The sequence below is a fragment of the Hermetia illucens genome, chromosome 1 (assembly GCF_905115235.1).
Source record: "Hermetia illucens chromosome 1, iHerIll2.2.curated.20191125, whole genome shotgun sequence".
In the NCBI taxonomy this organism is placed as follows: domain Eukaryota; kingdom Metazoa; phylum Arthropoda; class Insecta; order Diptera; family Stratiomyidae; genus Hermetia; species Hermetia illucens.
In genome coordinates, this window is record NC_051849.1 from 32,725,678 (window position 1) to 32,750,997 (window position 25,320).

The 25,320-nt window shown below is 41.6% G+C and overlaps 1 protein-coding gene across 6 annotated transcripts in view; it reads left to right on the forward strand.

The window, feature by feature from the left end:
* Nucleotides 1-1,121: 1,121 nt before the first annotated feature.
* LOC119649874 (intracellular protein transport protein USO1) overlaps nucleotides 1,122-25,320 on the forward strand; it is a 124,232-nt gene continuing 100,033 nt past the window's right edge. For 3 of the 6 annotated variants that reach the window (XM_038052278.1, XM_038052261.1, XM_038052269.1), the window contains exon 1: nucleotides 1,277-1,484. In XM_038052278.1, coding sequence (XP_037908206.1) covers nucleotides 1,277-1,484 — 208 coding nt within the window. Of the gene's footprint in view, nucleotides 1,485-25,320 lie in introns of all 6 variants that reach the window. The other 3 variants (XM_038052284.1, XM_038052292.1, XM_038052254.1) reach the window with 3 other exon arrangements.

The window sequence follows — 25,320 nt, forward strand, 5'->3', positions numbered from 1 at the left end:
AATAGTAGGGTTACCAAGCACAGAGTGTGACTATTACCACTCACTAACGTCTTGGTAGAAGAGAGGCTTGTACCTGGCCCCTCATCGGCCACACCCTCGGAGAAAGATAGGTTGGCCTCAGGGAGCTATATTCAGCGTCAGTCTATCCTGGAGTCCACTGTTTGTCCCAACTTAATCTACGGTTCTATTGTATGGTGAAAGGCGAAGTGCAAAAAGTACAATAGAAGGAAGCTTAATAGGATTCAAAAGACCGCGTGCAGCCCTCCCGCGTAGATGTTCTCGTCTCATCTCCTGCATCTCGTCCCCCTATATCGTCACGTTAAAGACGCTATGCCGTACAATGCTGTCGAAATACGTGAATCCGGATGTGCAACAGCGAAGCCCTACGGTCATAGTTACATCCAAGACATTGTACGTAAGGAACTCTGAGTATTCCCTATGAGCTACCCAAAACACAAGCCAAACTTTATGAGAAACTTTGCTGTGGACTTTCTAACCAGGCCAGAGTGTCGGTGCGGAAGGTTTCTCGGACAGACACAGTGTAGCCGAGTCGTACGATCTCCAGAATTCGCCAGTATATTTTAAGCGGAAGTACTGGCGATACTGGAAGCCTGTCGATGATTAGGGTATATTCCGAGGCGCAAACTATTCTGACCGACAGACAAGCGACCTTGAATCCGTGGAATTTTTACCATTTCCTGACAACTAATTGTGAGCTTAAATTTTTTCAAATATTCAACTATAGATAGTTATCTATAAAAAAAAATTCAAAGTCGAGGAGCTACAATATTTAATTTAATTTCATTAGCTCAAAAGACTATTTTTCTTCTTTTTGTCAATCTATTATTGTTAATTATTTATTGCCCAATGAAATGATTTTGAAAATTTAAACTGAAGATTAAAATCCCAGATCAACAAAACTCCTACTCAATTTCCTTCTGGTATTCAATCTTCTCACCAAAAAGTCTTCTGTTTATGAAGTAGAAACACTCACCGAATCCAAATATCTTTTTTGAGAGATACGTTCCCCTTAGGTTTTCATTTTGATCTGAAGAGATTTTGAAAAAAACGAAAATCTTTCATTCTATTCGTCGGTTCTGACAATTTCAAGTAAACCGTCAGTTACGAGCGGACCTCTGAAAAGAGCGGAACTTAGGGATAGAGTCCGCGAAAAATTCATTTTCCCCCACTTAAAAATATTACATATTTAATTATTATATTTTTTTAAGGAAGAGATAATTTTAATTTTAAGCAAAATTACTCCTAATCGAGAAAAATGCATTTTTCGCGTTTAAAAGTGATAAGTTTGGTAGTGTGTTCGCTACTTTTACTTAGTTCTCCCGGATTAGTTGATTGTGCAAAAAAAGGATCATCGCAGGGTGCCTCGCCATCGCCAACATTAGTCGAACCCATTATTGAGGAAGTCAATGCTAAGCAATTGGAAAAAATATTAAACGATAGGGATTACGTAGCCGTATTCTGGTGTAAGTGTGATCTCAGAGACATCTACTTTTTTCGTGTGCAACTTTAAATCTTTTCTTATTCAAACGTTTTGAAATGATAATTGTCATGGATGTGGAATATATGCCTATTCTTAAGGAAAATCAACGTGCTACTGTGTATGTGATACCTGAATATCTGGTGAAAACTTGGAATGTTCTGGTGCTGACCATCTTTTGATGAATCCTCCACACAATCGCAAGCTTTTGAAAAATTCTAATGTATCTATGAAATCTATTTTGAAAATGTTCTCTCTATGTGATTTATGTGCTCCTTGCAAATTTTTGTGTGCGAGTGTGCGGTTTTTCTATGTTTTGGTGTCTGTGCGTATAAGCTAGAGTTACTTTAACAGAAGCTAAGAATTTGGATTATATAATTCGACTTTTACAATCTTGAAACCATCGCCAGAGTCCCATGGAGTTCATAATAATTGATTTTCCAATTATATCTAAATGAAGCGACCTTATTTTGATAGTAGATCGAAATTCAATCGGCTGATTCCGATACAAGATCCCTCTGACTTTTGTGATGTGGCTGGCCCACTCAGCGAATAACTACCTACCGCAACCATGGCTAAAAACACATTTCACTATCACCTTCATGTATCTAAAATAGCAACTAAGCCGATTGGCATCAGAATGTGGTGGCCAGAAAGTGCTCAGAATAATGTGCGTGGCCGCACGAGTGTTGCCAGATGAATACTTGCAAATAACAGTGGAAAATGTGCTGGTTGAAACTACTATCTTCCGGAAACTCCCACCGCTAAATCTTAACTTTTCTGAAAAGATATTCTTGATGCAACGCATACATCAACCCCGATATGCAAGCCCTAGATTGGAACAATAAAGGATATTGAACATTGAAGCAAAAGTAATAAAATGAGAGCTCTTTCAGAAAAGGAGTTCGCCTCGTGCTCCATGAAAAACTCCCAAACAAACCCTATGTCATCAAAGCTAATTCGTTGGTTCTATCAGGCAACTTTAGATTTCAATGATAAAACGAGCTATAATATTTTATCTTCAGTTTATCCTAAAAATATATGGATGCAAATCTGCCTAAATTCAAATTTGAGATGATTTTAATGTGCAATAAAATCCGCATTTTTATCTCCCAAACCAAAATGTAGCAAACAACATATCAAAACTATCACATCATACCCAATGTGAAAACGCTGAAGAAAATATTTTTGTGTCAACAAGTGCATCAGATACGCACTTTTTTTTCATGAAGTCTTTCAGTTCCGAGCCCGATATTTGCCAAGAAAACCCGAATTTTCCGAATGTCTTCAGTAAATTTTCTCCCAATTTTCTGAACAAGCAGTACATGCATCCGAAACTCACAAATGATGTCATAAATTGAAAGAATTGTCTTCGAAAGCATTACTTTTGCATAGAATTCACACAAAGCTTTACCAGAAAATGAAAAATGGAAACGATCTTCAGAATCTAATCTTCAGTTACACGAAAACCCCCGTCGCCCAGTGAAAGACGCTCTTGAAAAAGTTCAATTGAAATGAAGTCTGTCTGACGAGAGGAAAAGCCACTCGAATTTCTAGTCAGCGCGATCTATATTGACTCAAAAGTCTATTCTGGTAGGAACAGTTGCCGGGTATTTTTAGATAAGTATTATTTGTCCGGACGAGCGGCAAGGTATCATGATTTTTTCCATTCTTTTTGTTTATAACTTACGCCTCGCTCGTGAAAATATCAAAAAATTCCTGATACCGATAAACATCAAACTATTACACATCATTCAATTAACAACTGTAATAAAATCTGCAGGAATGAGCTATCGATTGATATATAAATATTGAAGAGAAATAAACATTTTCAGTTAAGGTAATTCTGAATGGCAGGAGTGCAAGTTATCGGATTTCCACGACATGAATTGATCAGTAAATTCACAAAACGTCACTGAATTGTATGAATGGAGTTGTATTTTTTGGAAAATACTTCTCTCTTTGAGAATGTAAAGTTTTTGTTTCAATTTGGAAAACAACTGATACTTTTCAATAAAAGAAGGCCCTTGACAAGTATGTCGGAAGATACCCAAAACTATGTACGAAGGGGGACCCAAAAAAAAATCGGGAATTTCGTCATAACTTCTTCATTTCTCAATATTTTTACACCAAATTTTGATCACCTTCAAAATATTCGCCTCTGACTACAACGCACTTCTCCGAACCATTCTTCCATTGTTCAAAACATTTTGTAAATTCACTCATCGGGATGTCCTTTAAGCCTTCCAGCGATTTTTGTTTCCGCTCCTCCACAGTGGCAAAACGCTTTCCTTTCATATTCCTTTTGAGTTTGGGGAGCAAAAGAAAGTCATATGGGGTTAGATCCGGTGAGTATGGAGGATGGACAATCGGTGTCATGACGTTTTTGGTCAAAAATTGTGTGAGCCGGCGACTCATGATGGAAGAACCAGTCGCCTGTGCGCCAAAGATCTGCCCTTTTCTTCCGGATACTCTCCCTCAATCGTTTCAAAACCTCCAAGAAGAACTTCTGGTTGACAGTTCGACCCGGGGGAACGCACTCCGCGGGCACAACACCTCTGCAATCGAAGAAGCAAACGAACATTGTCTTGATGCTTGACTTCATTTGGCGAGCTTTTTCGGAACGAGGAGAACTAGCTGTCTTCCACTGGCTTGATTGCTGCTTTGTTTCGGGGTCGTATCCAGAACGCCACGATTCATCACTAGTAATGCCTTGGAAAAAAATGCAGGGTCCTCTTCGAATTGATTTTGAAGCTCAAAACATGCGTGAAGTCGACGCTCCCTTTGCTCGTCTGTGAGAAGGCGCGGAACGAATCTGGCTGCAACCCTTCTCATGTGCAAATCTTCGGATAAAATTCTCTGAATTGAACTCCATAACATTCCCGACATTTCACAGAGTTTATCATTGGTTCGGCGATGGTCTTCACGAACGAACGCATTGATTTTGTCCACGTTTTCATCATTCCTGACGTTGAAGGGCGTCCTGAACGAAATTGGTCTTTAATAGACATTTCTCCATTTTTAAAACGTTTTGGTTTTACTTAAGCCAGCATCCCGATAAGCAATCTTAAGCATTACAGTAGTTTCCGCGGCCGATTTCCCCAACAGGAAACAAAATTTCACAATCCCGCGTTGTTCTCGACAACCTGCCATTATGTTTTCGCCGAAATGTAAGAAATTGTTTTACTAAAAAAAATCTCACAGGCGAACCGATGCACTAACAGCGACACAACTTCGCACACTGACGTAGGTGGCGTAACACTAACGGACATGGTGTCAAACAATAAGTTGCCCCCCTCTCCCTCCCCATCACAGCGTAATTCCCGGAACTTATGGGTCCCCCCTCGTATCTAACTGAACCCTATTTCTCTTCTTTAATTTTCCCATTTACCACCGTTTTGGATATTCTCGCGGGGTCCATACGCTGTGGATGACCAGAGGCTTTTGACTCACCATAGATTTCACGCAACTCGTAATTGCCTGGGCGCCACTCATCCCCCATGTCAACTGCACTGTATATGACCTTCTATAAATGCGCTGTTTCATTTTCCTCTGAATTTATAATGGCGAAAACCGAATAGTAAGTTTCATTCGGCACCTAGATTCTTGTCTTTATTTCGTGAATTTTATTTGCGTACGTACGTAGGAATCAAAACTGTCAGCATTTTCAAAATTATAAGCACGCAAAGTAACATAGCCGGATAGCTGAGTGGTTAGAGCGCAAGGCTGTCGTACGGAAGGTCGCGGTTCAAATCTCACTGGTGGCAGTGAAATTTGTGTCGTGATTTGACGTCGGATACCAGGCGACTCAGCTGTGAATGAGTACCTGTGTCAAATCAGGGTAATAATCTCGGGCGAGCGCAATGCTGACCACATTGCCTCCTAGTGTACCGTTACGGTCTTGAATGAAGTGCTCTAACACACTTCAAGGCCCTGATCCAACATGGATTGTTGCGCCAACGATTATTATTAAAGTAACATACTGTCTAGATGGCGTCCTTTCCCAAATTTGCATCATAGTTTAGTTTATTTTAGTGGGGGGAGCCGCAGCAGCAAGCGCTCGGACTTTCGTTAGGTCCATTGTACTATCCTCGGAGATCGCCTATTCAATGGCCTCTCACGGCCTATTCGATGGCCTGGCCGGCGTTCGCAGGCTTTCGCGAATCTGAGAACATTCTCCAAAGACAGACTCTTCATTGAAGAAAACCTTACCAAGGTATCTTCATCTGAGGTCTGAGAAGGCTGGAGCAGCTGTATACGAAGTGGAGGGCCGTCTCTTCCTCCTCGCCACATTGACTGCATATAGACTAGAACACCACTCTGATCTTTTCCATCGTTCATAGTAGTTTAAGAAGCAGTGTCTCGTCGAAAGCCCTACTAAGGTTTTCATGTCCCATTTCTTAAAGGACAATAAAAATGCCGCTCTAGCATCCTCGGGTTCCTTCACAAAGATTTTCGCCTGCGGGATGAAGTTCAAATTTCTCCATTCGGACGCATGAATCCTTGCCATTTCCCCCTTCAGAGTAGACTTAACAGTGGATGGCCGGATGCCGAAGCTGGTTATAGCCCTTCCATTGTGTATTCAGAACCTCGACGAGTTTGGTGCTGATAATGCTGGCCGACTGTCGGAACAGATTCGAATGATGCGACTGCTCCATTTTTTACGCGAACATCCTTCTGCTGCCAATGAAATGGCATATATCTTCGGCAGGAATGTGGTCGTCATTTTCCCGAGAGGACGAGCCCAGAGAGATTCCATAATCGGATTTCACAAGAGCACCCTTGCGTCGGATCCGTCTTCCATGACTGATCCGTCGGTGAAGGTTATTAAGTCTATAATACGAAAAGACTCGTGGCCATTTATCAACCATTCTTCTCTTTTTGTGATTAAACTCCCGACGAAGTATGCCTTTTCGAAGACGAATCTGAAAACCACATGATTGGCACCTACTAGTCAAGGAACTTCCAGATGGACGCATGACCGTGTGATTGGTCGCCTTTCTAGAGCCAATAATATCAATCCTATATGCGCCATTAGCTACTTTCCGTTTCACCTCCAAATGAATAGGGGGTACATTTAAGTTAGCTCCGAGGGACGCGGTCGGCGGCCAATAATACTGGAGTCTCTGAAACTACGTCAGCAGCTTCTTGCTGTTAGCAAAGTTCAGTCTAGGCCACGAGACGATGAATGCATAAATCAAAATGGGTTTTATAATGGATGTATACATCCAATAAGTCCGGTTTGACGAAACTCCCCAGGTCCTACCTATTGGAGTTCTGCAGCACCAAAGCAATCTGCCAGATTTCTGGTATTGTTCCTGGATATGATGCTTTCACATAATAATAATAATCGTTGGCACAACAATCCATATTGGATCAGGGCCTTGAAGTGTGTTAGAGCACTTCATTCAAGACCGTAACGGTACACTACAGTAGACTGTAGGAGGCAATGTGGTCAGCATTGCGCTCGCCCGAGATTATTACCCTGATTTGACTCAGGTACTCATTCACAGCTGAGTCGACTGGTATCCGACGTCAAATCACGATACAAATCCCACTGCCGCCAGCGAGATTTGAACCGCGACCTTCCGTACGACAGCCTTGTGCTCTAACCACTCAGCTATCCGGACTACGCTTTCACATAAGCTTCGAGTTTATATGAACTAATAAATGTTTGACTATTTGTACCAGCTGGATTTCCGCCCCTGCTAGCGTCTAGCTCCCCTCCTGACGTTCCTAGTGAAACCATTATGGAGACAACAACTGTGCCCGCAAACTCGCCGTCAATTATCACGGCTAGATCGTCCGCAAATGCTTGTGCGAAGACCTTTGTGTCCTCCAGGAGCCATAGCAAGGCGTCAATAACTAGAAGTCATAAAAGAGGAGAGAGAAGAGGAGAGATCATTTTCCAACTGGGTGGACATGACGAGGATGATGCCACTTGCATTAACATCTCGAATCATTTTTTCGAATGCCAGGTTACAGACGCATGATGGGGCATCCCCTTGTCGTAGACCGTTGTTGATGTTGAATGGTCGCGAGAGTGATCCAACTGCTTTTATCTGACCTCGCACATTGGTCAGGGTCAGCCTAGTCAGTCTTATCAATTTCATCGAGATATTGAACTCTCTCACGCCCGTGTACAGTTTTGCTTTGGCGATGCTATCATAGGTAACTTTAAAGTTAACGAAAAGATGGTGCAACTGATGTCCATATTCCAACAGTTTTTCCATCGCTTACCACACAGAGAGAATCTGATCTGTTGCTGATTTCCCTGGAGTGAAGTCTCTTTGGTATGAGCCAATGATGTTCTGGGCGTATGGGGCTATCCGGCCTAGCAAGATAGCGGGGAAGATCTTATAGATGGTACTCAGCGTGATACCTCTAAAATTGCTGCACTGTGTGATATCTCCCTTTCTATATATGAGACAGATAATGCCTCGTTGCCAATCGCCAGGCATTGATTCGCTGTCCCATACCTTAAGCATCAGTTGATGAACCACTTGGTGCAACTGCGTGTATTTAACTAATTCGGCTGTAATCCCATCAGCTCCTGGCGACTTATCATTTTTAAGCTGATGAATTGCACGGACTGTTTCTCCTATACTTAATGATGGTAGTATTTTTCCGTCGTTTTCAGTTGACGGGACCTCCAACTCGCCGATGTTCTGGTTGTTCAGTGGCTCATCAAAGTACTCAACCAATATGACCATTCCGTCGGAAATCAGATTTCCCTCTCTGTCTCGGCAGAATGAGCATCGAGGTGTATAAGGCTTCATCCTGCTGACTTGTTGGTAAAAATTCCGCACCTGGTGCGATTGCTCCCTGTACTTTTCGAACTCGCAGACCTGTTGGTTCTCCCAGGCTTCCTTTTTCCGTCTGGAAAGTCGGTTCTCCGCTCGACGGACTTCGTGATAAGTCTCCGCGCATTACTCGGTATGCAGCATTCTTCCGTTCCGTTGCTAGCTTACATTCATCGTCAAACCAGTCGTTCCGACTCTTTTTGCGGCTGGGGCCAAGTATGTTTGTGACCGTTTTTATGATAACGTTCTTCAGGTGATTGTTAAGATCATTTGCTGATGCTTCATCCCCAGGATCTCTGTTGACTTCGGTTATTACGCCATCCATTTCCCTCTTATATGTGTTGCGGAGGGCTGTGTTGTGAATGGCTTCAGTGTTAACTCTCACCTGATTGTCAGAGCGGGTTCTTGGTGATGTTGGTTCGTTCTATTGCCTCGTGGAAAGTATCCTTCTTCAGCTCTACAGTCTCCTCTGTAGGAGCGTCAACGTTAATGAGGCTTAGATTTCTAAACTTGCGTCACGAGCGCAGAGTGCATAGCCGTTCGCTTATGTTTTCAAAGCCGATAACAGCATGTTTCATTTTCTGGCTAACTAAGAAACCTACTCCGAGCACATGATTTACTGGATGGCCACTATAATATATGGAGTAGCGACTCTTCTCCAAGAAACCGGTCCCTGTCCAACGCATCTCCTGTAACGCTGTTATATCAGCCGTATATTGGGACAGGGTATCGGCTAGCTGCTCATCAGCTTCATCTCTGTACAGGGAGCGCACTTTTTATAAGAAAATGCGCAAATCGTTATTCCGTTGTCGTTGCCGGGTTCGTCGTTGTGTTATCCGTCCAGTCCAAGGCTCCTGTTGTGGCTGCGTAACAAGTTGTTTTCCGTGTAGGGTTTTCAGCTCTACCCAACCCACAACCTGGAGGACCAGTTGGTACAATCTATCCCGTTTTTAGGCGCAGGAGACTCACCTCTATCCTTCTCCGTCTGCAGCTTTTCGTTAAAAAAGAACTCCCAGCGGTCACCACGTGGAGGTGGAGATAGGGTTTGGTAGTAGAACTGTTGATGTTGGTTAAGCAGGCGTTTCCCAAGTTTTATGCTCCATCGTGGGTACCAATCCACGTTTCGCCCTGGGACCTGGGACCTATACTACCCTTTGATCACTGCCAACGCTCTCCTAAAATGTCTTTTGTTTTAGTGGTCGCCAGCCTTTTCGTTTGTCCGATGTGAACCTGGTCGTATTCTGGGCAATTTTTTCTTTTCATTTTTTGACAAACAGTCCTTTGTGGAGCCTAGTTTTTGCTTAGGCTGCTAAATTTTCGCTTATTGGTATTGAAATAGCTTCATCGCAAGTATTACTCTCGATTAAGCGATATTTTATTTGGTAGATCTTCAATTAGCCCATTTACGGTCGTAAGTACCCAGAAGAAAGGAGAATCTAGCTCCAGGAATATCGGTATGTACGAAAAAATACAGCGTGTTTGTCCCTCAACTAAAGAAATTTGTAGTTACAAAATCGTACAAATGAGAAATTCAAAAAATCTGGATGTAAAAATATCTTTGCGATCCTTCCGCAAAGATTTGCCAAAAATCCATTAATAACTAAACGTCATGAGGCAAGTCATTATTATAATAACAAAACTGACTAGGCTGGGACATCCGAGCTAATTCGTAGTAATGAACAGTGTTGACTTTACCAGACGCATATAGGGAAACAAAGGAAGAGTATTACATTTCAAAAAGATAGCGCCATTAGATGTGAAAGAAGTTTTCCTAATATCCCAGTCGAGAAAAAATATTATCTCACTTGCAAAGAGAAAGTAGATTTACCGACGTAAAACAAAAAAGTACGTCAATGGATGAATGACTTCTGTAAATATAAATGAAAACTACTTCATTTTAGAAATAATTCTTCAAAGAGACTGTGGGAATATCAATGAAAAAACCTCTTTCACAAATGAAGGAAACCAATGGGATATCTTCAATCACTACTCTGACGGAAGCATTAATATTGTAAAAACAACTAGAAAGTAGAGAAGGAATGGCTAGTACCAAAGTTTCTAGGTATAACACCATTAGCAATAAAGAAAGCGCCAAGCCAATGCAAGATGGAGGTAGAAATGAACAACCTTATCCTTTCCTAGATGAATAATTAATGAACACAATGAACGCAAGTTGACATTTATAGGAGCAAGTACAATTTAGAAATCGTCTAGTCGATTTCCTGATTGCAGTTCTCGGTTCCACCGCGGAATCGCGGTGGCCTCAAGAAATAGGACAAGCCTCCACTTTGTCGCCAACAAGTTAATTGAACTTTATTCAATCCGTTTTCCTAGGATTCCGTCTTTGTATTATAGATTGTTCGCCCGGAATAGTTAGACCAAATTCTAAGCAACGATAATCTGAAAGTGAGACTTGATCTACCACTCGCCAATCTGTAATCAGCTTTTACTACTTTGATGTAACATAGGGGCGGACCCTACTTTCAAGGTCATTATCTCCTCTGGGATTGCATTTGCTACTGTCCCAACAAATATGCCGAGCGTTTGCATGACAACTTATTAAGAATTCAAGGCCACTTGATTCTGCATAAACCACCAGATCCCTTAGTTCTTGCGTCAGCGGAGGACACAAAGAATCATAGGATAAGTAAGCAGAGGCAACTGTGACGTTTCTCCTCTTACCATTAACCTAGTATTATAAGTTGACCGTCCTCGGTCTCGAGTCCTGCAACTTTTTCTAGCTTTGCTGCCAGTAGACAGGAATAGGCTATGGGAGCCCTCCCTGGTTTACAGTGTCCGGGCTACATGGATCTGTTTCTACATACCGGAAATAGACCAGTTGCGTCCACGTCCGTAGATATCGGGTGTAGATTTTCCACTGAACTGGAGAGAGGAAAGAGGTAAGGGTAAATTTTACCGTTATTGTAAAAGTGAATATTGCTTCAAGGGGCGGGGTAGGAGTAGGGTTTAATTTGATGCAAAAATGGCATGCTTTTAAGATTTAAGATTTTTTTTTGAGGATACAGATAAGAACAACTTATTTAGGCAATTTCCATAAAGCAGCAAAACATTTGAACAATATTTCCCGAAATTTCTATTGCAAAAAAATTAAAAATTTAACCAATGACTTCGGAGGTACTTCGGGAAATAATTGTTTTGCACGTACTGCACACACTATGCAATGGAATTATCTGAAACACCAAAATCAAAATCAACACCAAAATGCATTTCTGAAAGGAGATATCTCTCGAAGGAACCCTAGTATAATTTTTGTGGATTTTTCAATTTTTCATAGGATTTCGAAGCCAGAAAACGGCCAATTTAAATCAATTTGAAATTTATGAATTTTCCAAAAAAAAAGCTCCCAGAGGAGAATTATATCATGAATTACTGTGCAAAATTTCAAACCAAGCAAGCACGGTTCAAAAAAGCGATTTACAATTTTGAACACTAAAGAATCCGGCCTGGAACAACGGACGTTCAAATGCTCATAACTTCGTAATTTTTACTCCGATCGTCTTAAAATTTTGACACATTACTCTTGAAATATTATGCAAATAAACAAAAAATGGAAGAAAAAAACTTTAAATGTTATATTTCACTTGAATAACAACCATTCTCATTAATTATGACGTCAGTATCTTATTTTCAATGCTTAAGATGTAGTAAATTCAATCGACATCTATCAATCAATAGCCAATAGGATGAACTTAAGGGGGATTTGTTTTACACAAAACGTTAAAAATCGGAGGAAAATAAGACCGGAAGTGATCATTATCTCCACACGAGGTGAAGGAACATACTCTGACATTCTCGCGCAAGTGAAGGCAGACCCCGAATTCACCAATTTGGGACACAATGTCACTCGCATTAGACGGTCCCAGAAAGGAATCTTTGGAGCTCAAGAAATCCAAGGCTTTACGCGCGGATAGATTCTTAAGCCAAATCAGAAAGTTGTTAGGACAGGAAGTCGACCTAAGGGCTAGTATGCCAAAGATCACTGCAATCTACAAAGATACAGATGAGATCACCAAAACGGAAAAGGTTTTCGAGGCCTTTCAGAAGTAAATTGATATTATCGAACTACCAGAGTCAGCGATGAAATCGAAGAACAAGCCTATGTAGGAACGAATCTAAGAGGACGTGTTCTGCTCAAAGCATTCGTAGAGATAGACGTGGTACTGGCAAACGGTGGGAACTCATACACTTTCTGGGGAACGGACCTTGGGGCTGTAGCGGACTTGACATACGTGAGTGCTGCTATTGCCAGTACAGCCGCCTGGCAAGCGCGTGAGGTCTATACTCACAGCGACCACATCACATCTGAATAAGATCTCTTATATTCGCCTCTGTAGTTTTCAGATGTCAGTTTCACGCCTTTTGATACTTTGACACCAGTTATGATCGCCTCATGCAGCACGGTCTCAGATTGAATCTAAACAAAACTGAATTTTTGACTACCGATCCCCATGAAACAGGCACAATCACTGTCAGCGGCAGTGATCTGCCCAGAACTGAGCGATTTAAATACCTCGGGTATCGCTATCAGTCAATGGAGAACTGCATTATGAAATTGCTTCACGCATTAACTCAACCTGGATGAAGTGGCGTTCCACAACTGGTGTTCCTTGTGATCGACGTATCAACGAACGTCTTAAATCTAAAATTTACCGTAATGTCGTCCGCCCTGTTGCTATCTATTGTTCTGAGTGTTAACCAACTATAAAAGACAACGAACGGCATCTTGCGGTAATGGAGACGAAGATGTTACGTTGGACTAGTGGCGTGACACGTTTTGATCACATCTGAAATGTGTAATGTGTAATCTGCGATCGTTATGGCGCCTTCGATGGTATGGTCACGCTTGATACGCTGGATGGGGATTTAAAAGCCTCTAGATTGCACCCAGATCAGGCATTCGATAGAGCCAAATGGCGAAACCCATCACGACAAGCCGACCCCGCTTATGAACGGGACAAAAGCTGAAGAAAAAGAAGAAGATATTTATCTCGGCTTCATTGACACTATCTAAATTTTGGTCTCCTGTAAGCAAATATTCATAATAAACTGGTCATAAAATTTAAACTTAGCATATTTGGAGCAATAAAAGATTAAAATCTTGAATACCAATTTGTTTTGGGCTCCTGTGATGAAAATATTAATTCAACATAATCAAATAGGCAGCCTAACAACAGTCAACCGGAAATATCAAGCCCATGATTCAGCTTTAAACTATTTCAGAACACTTCAATCTAATCTGCCTGAAATTAGCAATTGCAGTTTGCCAGAAAATTATACTTTCTCCCTGCAACCTCGCATCTATTCTGAAAACTAAGCCATGCGCCACGTAGAAAGTGCAGATACTCTGAGGTGTCTAAAATTGATTTATTCAATTTCCCTGTATCACATCCTCCCGAACGATCCGTCAACTCCATTTTCATGCTAAATAAACCAACAGACTAACAGACAATTTTTGAAAATGAAAAATGAGTTTTAGAGCTGATGGCGGCCAAGTTCACATAAATGCAGTAAAAATATTTGAAGTTAGGTCCCTGGTCCCTTCTGCGCTGTTTCCTACTCCATCGTAATGCGGCCGCCTCCCGTAATATTTATTATTCTTGGCCCGCTGGCACCTCATACTTTCAATTTCATATACACAACCTTTAATAAATCCCCTAATTCACCATTCGGTTAATTGTTTAAAATAAATTTTATGAATTAATACCGCGGATCAGCCAACACCACCAAGTTTTTGGCAGCTTTGCTAAGCTGATCACATCATATAATTCCTATCGGTTCATTAGCAGATAGATCCGATTGAACGCTATTAGACGTTATTGAAGGATTATAAAAAATAATCCGGGACTTCAAGTCCAACAGTAATTTATCTTTGGAAAAAGTTAAAAAATTAATTTCTGGCTTTTCTTTTTTCACCAGAAATTCGTCACCGAATTATAGCAACTTAGTTGCGGGACAATTTCGAATTAAATCGGGACAGCATAACTTTTCGCTAAAAATAGATTAAGAGCGCAAATATCCGTCTGAGATATTCTATTCTGTAGTAAATACATTCAAAGAAAGGTGAGACGACAACGATGAAAGATGTGCTTCTTTACGATTTACCATATGGGAAAGTTCCGCGAAAATCTTTCCTATTATATCTTAATGTCTGACATAATACTTCATATGCAATGAGTGCGATAATCTTTGAAAATTATTATGTCATCGAACACTCTGTTTGCGTTATTTCTGGATTTTATAATAGGAAATGCAGACATCATGTAATTGAACAATTTGATATAATTTTTAAGGTTTTGTTTGCAAAACAAAGCCTTATTAAAATCGGTTCAATGTCTGTCTGTCTTTTTTTCGGCGTTGGAAGGTGGAAAGGTTCACAACCTACTGCTGGCTCCTGCCACGCAGTTATGTGAGACTTCTACTCATTGCAACCACCTCCTTCTCATTTCACTCACCCCACGGAACTCCTATAAAGTATTGCGTCGCGGGGCTGGATCAGCTTTTAACTGCGGCTCATTATTGTTCTCTCCCTTCCTTGTTTTCGTCGTAGTTCTTCCTGCCTAAGCTGTTGGTGAATAGCTTGCAGTTCCTTTACAACCAGGCATCCGTTGACTCCACAATATTTTCGAGTGTCAAACGCCTGCCTGCGACCGCTTCCATTCTTGTTCGGTGTGCGATGAACCTGGGACAATCAAATATGACATGCTCCGCATTCTCAGCCACAACTCGTAGCTTAATTCCCCATAGCTTCGTTCAAACCATCTCCAAATATCCGGAATAATTCAATATGTCCAACGACCAGTTTGTGTCTCGTCCCATCGCTTTTGCCACCCTTCGATAGATTCCCACCGTGCCAACTAGACTCTCCAGCTGCATACGTTTTGTCGTAGAGTCGCCGGCCTTCATTCGCCAGGATGTCTATGGGGAGCATCCCTGCTAGTACATATGTTGCTTCTCCTGATGTTATCCGATAAACACTGCATACCCGGAGTGCACTTCGCCGATACGCCATTCCCAATTTTCGGCAGTTCACTTTGTTATTCAGAACAGTTGTCCAAACTGGAGCTGCGTAGAGTAGCACGGAGCTGACTACCCTAGAAAGCAAAAAACGTTGACTTTGTTTTGGCCCACCAATGTTCAGTAGTATCCTCGAGATCGTTGAAGCGATGGAAGACGCTTTATTTGCCGCGTACTCAATGTGTCCTTTGAAGTTAAGTTTTTTATCCATAATTACTCCTAAGTATTTGAGCGATGGTTGGGAGTAAGTTGTTTTTTCGCCAACTTTGATTTTCTTCTCTTGCTAATGAGAACTACTAACTAATAAGAACATAAAACAGTTCAGCAAGTGAAAGGCCAGAATTTCTCAACCAAGAATTGATCTCCCACATTGCTTCATTTGCATAGATCTTGATCTCGTCTTAGTGCTTTGCAACCACTGTTATTCCGATGTCATCGGCGAAGCCAATAGTTGTCACGTTGCCCGGAAGGCATAGGGTCAACACTCCATCATACATAACTAGCCACAGCAAAGGACCCAGGACAGAACCCTTTGGCACCCCCCAAGTTGTCGAGAATATTTTTAGCTTATCGTCCGAGTCGCAGTAAAGTCTTCTCCCAAGGAGAAACTCAATCACAATGCGTCCAATGTACTTCGGGGCCTGTAGTTGGTCCAGTGCCTCGATGATTTTTTGAACACATTTTGCACGTCGAGGGTTATTAATGCCCAACATTTTCCTTCTTGTATTGCAACCTAAGCCAAACCAGTCACCATACTGATTACGTCAATAGTTGATTTCGTCTTACGAAATCCGAATTGTTTGTCAGAAAGGCCTCCTTCCTTTTCCGCAACAGGGAGCAGTCTGTTGTATATTACTCATTCAAATAGTTTACCAATGGTATTGACCAGACATATCGGACTATATGAGGAGGGGTCACCCAATGGTTTACCTAGCTTCGGAATGAGTATGAGCTTTTGTAGCTTCCATTGCTTGGGGAATCCTCTTTCCCTATGGCCTGCCGTGAAAACTTAGGCAAAAATACCTGACGCTGTCCTGGCGGCTACTTTCAGGGCAAAATTAGGGATTCCATCCGGTCCTGGAGTCTTTTTTTCAGTCAATCTTTTCGCTGCGTCTAGAACCTCCTAATTTACCACTACCAGAACTACGTCGGGATTTAAATGTACTGCAGGAAGACTTTAACAGTTCACATCCACTGGGAGCAGAGCGTTCGCTATATTCTGCATCAAATCTGGACAAGTAATCGTCCGTCTTTTAGTGATGACATCACCGACCTGTATGCGCCAACCCATGGGTCAGAGTCAGCTTCAGTACACATCCGCTTGATATGTTCGGATTTGCTCTTTGCGATAACTACTTGCAAATTTTTCCCCGCATTTTTATGTTGCACGTGTAGTTCCTCGAACTCAGATCGGTTTCTTCTGCGCTGGGAGCGTCTCCTAGCTTTGAGGCACTTTTTCCGGCATTCCTCAATTTCTCAATTCCACCAGAAATTAGAATTTCGTCTTCAGAAAGTGCTGCGTCGAGGCATAATGGCATCGCATGCCCACTGCAATTTTTCCACGACCTGTGAAACTTTTTTTTGTGCGGTTCTCGATTGCAATGTATCTTCCAGGGTACCTCCTTGAACATATCTATCTGTCTGTTACACGCACTTTTCTCAGAAACGGCTATACCGATTGACACAAAATTTGGTGAGAAGGTGGGAACTGTGAACGCTCAGACATGCAGTGATGATATCCTTCTACGTTGAAGTTAAGGGGGGGGGGGGGGGGGGGGGGGGGGGTCTCCATACATGTAAAAGGGGGATGTAAATTTTTTTTCACCGAATATCGTCATGTGGGGTATCAAATGAAAGATCTCGATTAGTAATTTTCGAAGCGGATCTTAGTTTTGAGATTTGTTAGAAAGGTGGGGAGTGGGAGGGTGGAAAGTGATGATTTCTTTAACGGACCCGTACTCAGAAACTACTCAACCGAAAAATCTGAAAAAAATCGTGAAGGTGCCAGGCCTCAAAATACTCCCCATTTCGATATCTGTTAAAATTAAATTAATAATAATATATTACCATATTTTTAGGAAAATTATGTAAGTTTATCCCAGAGTTATAAAAGTTAAAAATAACCTTTCATACCTGAAGCACCCAGCTTCCGGTTTTCCGACTTGTTTAGTTCAATTTCTGGAATCTGGTTCACCCGGCACACATCCTATCATCGCGGAGAATTTTGAAGTCATTTACAGATAGTTATCTGATCTAGCCCCGAATATGAATATTTAGTGTAATTTGTGTTTTCCGAGTGCACCCAGTTGTTGCAGAAGCTCTTAAATTTTATTTTGTGAGTTTCATACCCATCTTCAGAGCTTCAGGGCTTGTATTAATCTCCTTTTGTCTTCTATAAGCCTTGAGCGCCTCCTAAAGCAACGTATGAAATTGCATCAGATACTGATTTATTCTATACAGAATCAATTAAGGAGGATAGCGACTAAATTTGGAATCATCCAAATCAACCCCTTTAGGAAAATACTCCTTCTACAAGGCACAAATCAAAAATATAAAAAAAAACCAGGCCTTGTGATTTGGCGCTTAAGAATACATTCAAAGTCTTCCCTGCTTCCCGTAAAAGGCGACTAAAACATCAACTACGCCTCGGATAGGGACTGACTGAGCAAAAGACCTTTGTCTATCGAAAAAGGGCTATGGGTGGTTTCTGGAATGTGCGCTCGCACCTCGACAACAGTAGCAAGGGCCCTCAGAATGCCGGCTTTCTCCAACTTGAGCTATATATAAGCTGTACATTCTGGGCTTAAGCCAAGTAAGATGGTGGGACTCTGGAGAGTTCTCCTCTCCCTCTTGCGGCAATATACTTTTGTTACGGTAGCAAATGAGAATCAGGTGCCGGCTGCCGCATTCATTGGTGGCACTTTGTTCGAGCACAGACTCATTCGGTTTTCAACTGGCCGACGCCTTACGAGCATTCACATGGACCACTTCGCTATCACCAGAAGATTTAGGAGCTGTCTTCATGACGTGCATAACAAGAAAGACACTGACATCGGCCTTGAAAGGGATCACCATCAATTGAACTCTTACTTGATGATTGAGTATTGATTGGTCTTCAAAAATGTTCTTTTCTCGAGTGATACACAGGTCGTTGGCCTCGTCGCGAAGGGGAGTCAAAAGAAATGGCTTACTGAGAAAGCAGATCGATGGAAGGAAGGGTTGAAGGCTCTACTGACTGCTCCGAATGATGGCGGGCGTGACGCGATCCAACTTTGAAACCGAACGCAATCCCGAGAAGTTCCGCATATTATACGCCGAAACAAGAGAGAATTTGCTATTGCGCTTGCCAGGGAAGAGAAAGATTCCGCACAGTAATTTCAGAACTATATGTCGTATCACGAAAGAACTTGCATGAGGTCCCAAATCTTTGGATAGTCCTGTGAAGGACGTCAACGATCAACTTCTCATCCACAATTAAGAACAACCGAAGAGGTAGAAAGAACACTTCTCCATGGTTTTTAACCGTATCACATATGATGAGGTTCTTCTTCTTGTGTATGAAATGGTTAGTCACAGTAACATACGGATACGGATTGTTCCTCAAAACAGAGGAGAAATTATTTCGACCATAAATGGACTCAAATGTAGTAAAGTTATTTATCGCTGCACTCGCAGTTACTGCAGATCTGCTACTTCCACTCGTAAGCTTGGGAATCCGATCCGAGGCATTTCCCAGCAAGTGGAAGTTGGGGATGGTCGTCAAGATCCCAAAGAAGGAGACCCGTTTTGAGTAGGAACTTTCGGGGTGGGGGGTAGCTGCGTACTCCGTGCCGTCTCAAAGATAATAACTAAAATATCTGTATTCCTGGAACGCGTCAAAGTACGAAAGCTTGATCGGCAGAGGGCAGGCTAGTTTCTGCTCCGGATCCTCCTGCATTGATCACATCAACATCCTACGGATCATTTTGGAACAGTACGCCGAATTTAGATTTTCACTGCACCTACCCTTCATCGACTTTGAAGCTTGCAATAGCATTAACAGGGAAACAATTTGGAGTGCTCTACGCAGGAGAATCCGAAGAAACTAATAGCTATTATCAGAACAACATATGATGGCACACAATGTCACATGCAGTACCGAAGCAAAATCTCGGAGGATTTTGAGGTGCAAAACCTAGTCCGCCAGGGTTGCATCCTGTTACCGATATTACTTCTTCTGACGTTCCTTATGCTGTCTTTTTCGGAAGACATGGAGCAATTCAATGAACCCTGACATCTTTCCTCAAACACCTCGACTACGCTGATGACATCTGTTTGCTCTCTCAGCGGATCATGGACCTTGGCCAAATAGTTCTGGATTTGGGAAGAGAGGCAAGTAGAGTTGGAAGAAGATAAACACCAACAAAACGAAAGTTTTCAGTGTAACTTGTCATTGCACTCTCCCTATATGCATAAGTGGGTAGAACATCGAAGACGTCGATAAATTTGTATATCTAGGAAACGAAGTTTCTACTGACGATGGTACCGAACTAGATGTTTCCCAACCCATTAACAGCAGTAGGTCCCATTTCGTGGATTTGTTTAAAATCTAGAAATTAAGTTATCTGAAACTCAAGAGCAACTTGAGACTGTTCTGTGCTTGTATTCTTTTTGAGTTGCTATATGGGAGTAGCACATGGAAAGGGGAACTTCATTGTTACTCAAAAGCTGCAAGCTTTCGCCAATACCTGTGTACGTGGTATAATCAGATTAAGCTGACCTAACACTATCTCAAATGAAGAATTTGGTCAGGGCAAAGACCTACCACTCTTACGCACTGTGATCGGAAGACGGAAGTGGCTGTGGATAGGCGACACATTAAGGCTGGGCGGCAATTACATTGCAACGAGGGGGTCGCCCTAAGAGCGCTTAGAGCAGAACAGTGGTGAAGGAGTGCGAGCGTCTCGGGAGGTCGTGGGGGGAGCTGAAGGGCAAGTAACCCGGAACGATGGCGCGTAAGTGTGGTTGACGCGCTATACCCCAGCAAGTGGTGAATGGCAACCATATAAAAAATCAATTAGCGGAGCCTGCAAGGAGCTATATAAATCTGTTCTAAATTCCACATTCACCCGGAAAACCCCCCTCCTTGCTGTGATTGTACATTATAATATATCTTGGGGTAATAATTGATGATTGCTCTGAACCATATCCAGCTTTACAAAACGACATGAAAAGATGCAGGAGTTGGGCATTTTCACCTGGTTTATCAGGAATGCTTGTTGGACAACCCACTAGTTGCCATAGGTTACGGGGGTCACACAGAAGCTCGACATGTCTTCCCACCAGGCTCGTGGTAGCTGAAAATCTCAGCTGTACAGTATGCACGTCGAAATCGCCCACAATGACGATTTCAGAGAAGAAGAATTGTTGGATCAAATTATCAATGTTGGAAGAGAGTGCATCAAAGAAACGTACAGCATCGGCATCAAATGAATTAGGGCTGCAATATAAGAAACAGACGAATATGAGAGATAATTTTAATCTAGGAGTTGGTGAACTCCAGATTAGCAGAAATTAGATTAGGGACAATGGAGAAGGGCACATCATTATGAACATAAATAGCAATGGGGAGAGAAAAGAAGCACTAGTAACCAAGGACTTGGTACTGGCTAATGTCAGGATATGAGCTGGCCTTAGTTTCACTTAATGCAAAAATAACCGGTGTAGAGGTATAGGTTTCTAATACCTCTCCCATCGTGAAGCGCTACCACTCTAATCTGCAGACAACTGTTATATATGTATGTGTATAGCCAAAGTTGTGCCAGCGGTAAAGCAGATCCTATTTTCTTTTGTAAAGTGTCAAAATCAAATGCCACGACATTTTTAATCCGTGGCACAGGTAGGCTTAGCAGCACCTTGGTGATGTTTGGTGGTGAAGCTAGTTAGCGGTTCTAGTATCTATAGTATCTAGCGGTAATACTATAGCCGAACACTTTCAGTTTAGGATAAATTTAAAGGACATTTCTAGTCAATTTGCAAAAAGAGTAAATGCTACAATATTATTAACTTTGTTATGGTATGGATGTTATTTTGAGGCCTAGATATCGAATAGGGGCTTAGGAAAGTGTCAATCGATCATTTCATTTGATATCTGTATGCCTATATTTGGTGAAAACTAAAAATGGCACCCCTCTTTTCCATGCATGGAGACAAGAAAAAAAATTTGAACCATGAAATCACAAGTGGAGGGTTTATAGCCTACAATAATTTAATGTAGGTAGGGTAAGCTTAAGTCATAGAGTTCATTATGATTTTAAGATGACCATAGTTGACGCTAAATCTATTAATGGGTATACTAGAAAGTTGGCTTAATCGAGCAGCATATGCGCTACTAACTCGAAATTAATGAACGATGTGAGATAAAACGTAGTTCCACTTCGGATTTTCATCACTTCACGCCTACATTAACAGTCTCGAAGTGTTTTTGAATATTTTCTATGGGCCATAAATACTCAAATGAACGATTTACAAAAAAGATGCAATCGATTTGCGAATTTTCAAAAAAAAAACTTAAGTACACAAACCGATGCAAGAAAAACTTAGACTGCTTGTTGATGTTGTGAAACAAGGATCAAATAACACTGAGAACACAACATTATATATTTTGAGGGGTATGCGCTTATAGAAATGTCAAATCACCTGCTGAAGAATTGTTGAAAAAAACAAGCCACACAAAGTACGAGGAAAGACTTGTTCCCCAAGTTCCTTCATTTTACTTCTTCTTCTATGGCGTTGCTGGCCGATGCCGGCCCATGGCCTACCGAAATTGACCTTTCTTGAAAACCAAAAGGCAGTAACTTATATTGGCGGCTGAGTCCTCCTATCAGTTTCGCGGTATTCCAGGTCATCCCTTTGAGCAGGCGTCTGGGAAAATGATTGCGGGGGGGGGGGGGGGGTCAACATTTTTTCGAGAAAATGTGGGCATGTGGGGTATCAAATGGAAGGGCTCAATTAGTACTTTTCGAAACTGGTTCCATATTTGATATCAGCTGAAACATGAGGAAGTGAGGGCGCAAAATATGACCATCAAAAAGTGTATCAGGTCTCGTTCTGAGGACCTATCCAACCGAAAATTCTAAAAAAAATCACAGTGGTGCATCTCTACTAAATCTAGGCCTCAAATTACATCCGGTTCCGATATATGCTCAAATAAAGTTAATAACAGTACCCGAAGCGTGAACTTCCGGTATTCCGACTTGTTATTTTTGAAATTGACAATCGGAGGTGGACTGTTTGCTTGGCGTTGTTGTTTGTGAGAGTTGCACCTAAATACACAAAGCTGTGGACTTGTTCGAAGTTGTAATCATTTGGTGTCGCATTATATCTGGAATCTTAGTTCTAGATTGTGTCATTATTTTGGCTTTCTCCTCGTTTATTTTTAAACCAACTTCCTACCTTCGCTACTAAGTCTAATGTCACCCGACTCTTCGTCGCACTTCCCGGTCAATTATTTCATCCGAAACGTATTGTTAAATGACTTTTCTTCACTTCAGCACTACACTAATCCATTGCCATTCTAATCAAACTAATCAGTTTCGTTCGTTTGCACAGTATCCAGCGATCAATAGCATTGTATGCCTATTTGAAGTCAATGAAAATCTGATGGACGTCAATATTGAACTCTCAACATTTCTCCAGTATCTGCTTCACTGAGAATGTCGGATCAGTTGTTTTCTTCCCAAATTCAAATCCACCCCAGGTTGTTGCCAATATTTTTTGAGAAACAGAGTTTGTCACATTTCTTACAAATAGAATATATGACACTTTTGTACCAACTACGAAGGAAGCAGATATTCAGATCTTCTCAGTATTTAATCGCTGGTTTTGACCCTATAGTCAATTCGCCGATCGATATTGGAGGCAGGGTCGGGATTCTCCTTCTGGTCAGGATGACTACTTCGGTTTTTTTCCAGCGCAAGGTCGAAACCGTGAGCAGTCATCCATCCGCTTACCCGTCGCATCAATATGCCAAGTGTGCTTTGTGCCTGTTCAACAGAGCGTCCGACAACAAGTGCCGCAACATTGTCTGCATAACCGACCAGGCGCGGCTCTTCGGGCATATCGCGTTCCAGAGGTCCAGCCCCAGGATGGATCCCTGTGCTACCCCCAACGTGATTTCCATCCTCCTCTGCCCCTCTAGCGCCGCGCGGTATAGTCGTATGTCAAGCTCATTTCTCAACGAGGAGTAGGTCAATGGGATTGAACATCGTTCCATCTGTTAAAGTCCAGGTTCTCTTGTGATTCCTACGGTGAGGGACACAAATTGAAGAGATTGTCATGTTTTTGCTGCATGCATCAACCCACTTCCGTTCTCGTTAACTATATCGTAGTTCCACGGCGGACCAACTCTTTTCTTATCTTTGCGTTCAAGTCGCCGAGTACTACCTTCACCTGTCATTGGATGGATTATATCGAATACTGGCTCAAAACAACTATAAATTTCATCCATTGTCTTTGGCTTCCATTGGATCATATACGTTCTTTAGCCAAACAGTTCGAGTTTCCAAGACAATATTATACTATGGACAGGTTGTCAGCCTATTGTACAGCAAAATCGGCGCTCCACCCTTTTGCGACGTATGACCGCTTGCTCTCTCCCTCGCTAGCTGCTCATTGTCCAAGGGTAACTAGCGTGGGAATGAAAATATCATTTGGTAGCAACTCTCTCTGAGACACATACTATCGATCAACCCTGTTTCCCATGGCATTTTTAAGTAACTAAAACATTATGCTTGTTAAATTAAAATTATTTTTTCCAATTCCTTTAAGTCAGTTTTATTTATTTTGACTGTTTGCGCTCTACCCAAGGCTCAAATTAAATGAAGAATTCAGCGTTGCCTTTATATCTATTTCACACCAGGAACTTTAATTTTGTTTACGAGCGTATTAATGAAGATGAATGCGCATACAGAAATATTATGGAACATTTGGTAGCCCAACATTTGTTTTATTCTCAACATGAGAAGGCAGTAAGCCTTCATATTCAAAAATAACGTTACCAACTGTTTTCCGTAATTAATGACAAGCAAATGGATTTCAGAATTGGCCTTACCCCGTCATTCCTTCTCAATCGAGACATCTTGTGTAAAAAATATCCTTTTTCCATCTTTCTATATAGTCTTGTGGCTTTCTTCGCCAGAGTTGGCATGTAACGAATGGAAAATGGAGTAGAACTCAATAAAAAATCACCTCATACTCGGTTTATTATTACTCTGTGTATTTATAATCTCTTGAACGTTTTCTATCAGAATATTTTTTTCGAATTGGTTTATAGTCACTTGTGCAGTCATCTAAATATAGTATTTCTGCTTATTTTGAAAAGAAAATGGGAAAATATCGAGTAGGCTGAGATTGACTACATCCGCGTTATTTTTGTGAATCAAGTAACAAAACGATGCACAGTGGGGCCAATAACACGGAAAATGACAAATGAAAAATGGATTTTCATTATCAATGAATTTATTTATTGAATCCCCTGGACGAACATATTTTTGAAAGAGTTTTTAGCTACCATACCCCGAATGAAATGACCTATGGTCCAGATGGCGAGAATGTTGAACGTCAGCATCTCGAGCCCCGAGTTCGAATTCCAGTACCGATCATGGATGCTCCTCTTTGCCTCTATGCTTGGTTTGTCATAAGAGTATATATTAGGTTAGCCAATGGCAGCTTGGATCATTTTTTATCATTTGTCAACGACGGTTTCAAATTTCCGTAGAAAACAATAGTCTCACATTTAAATAGATTTAGGGCTAATTTCCAGCCCGTGAAGTAGATAAGGTCACTCAAATAAATGTTTAAGTGAGTTCAGCGAATTCGATGAGGGTTTCAAAATATGAGTATCAGCATTATAGGATGTTGTCGGTACGGTCTTATATGAAGTGGTCTAACACGCCTCAAGGCCTTGATCCAATTGGATTGTCGCGCCAACGATGGAGATGGTTG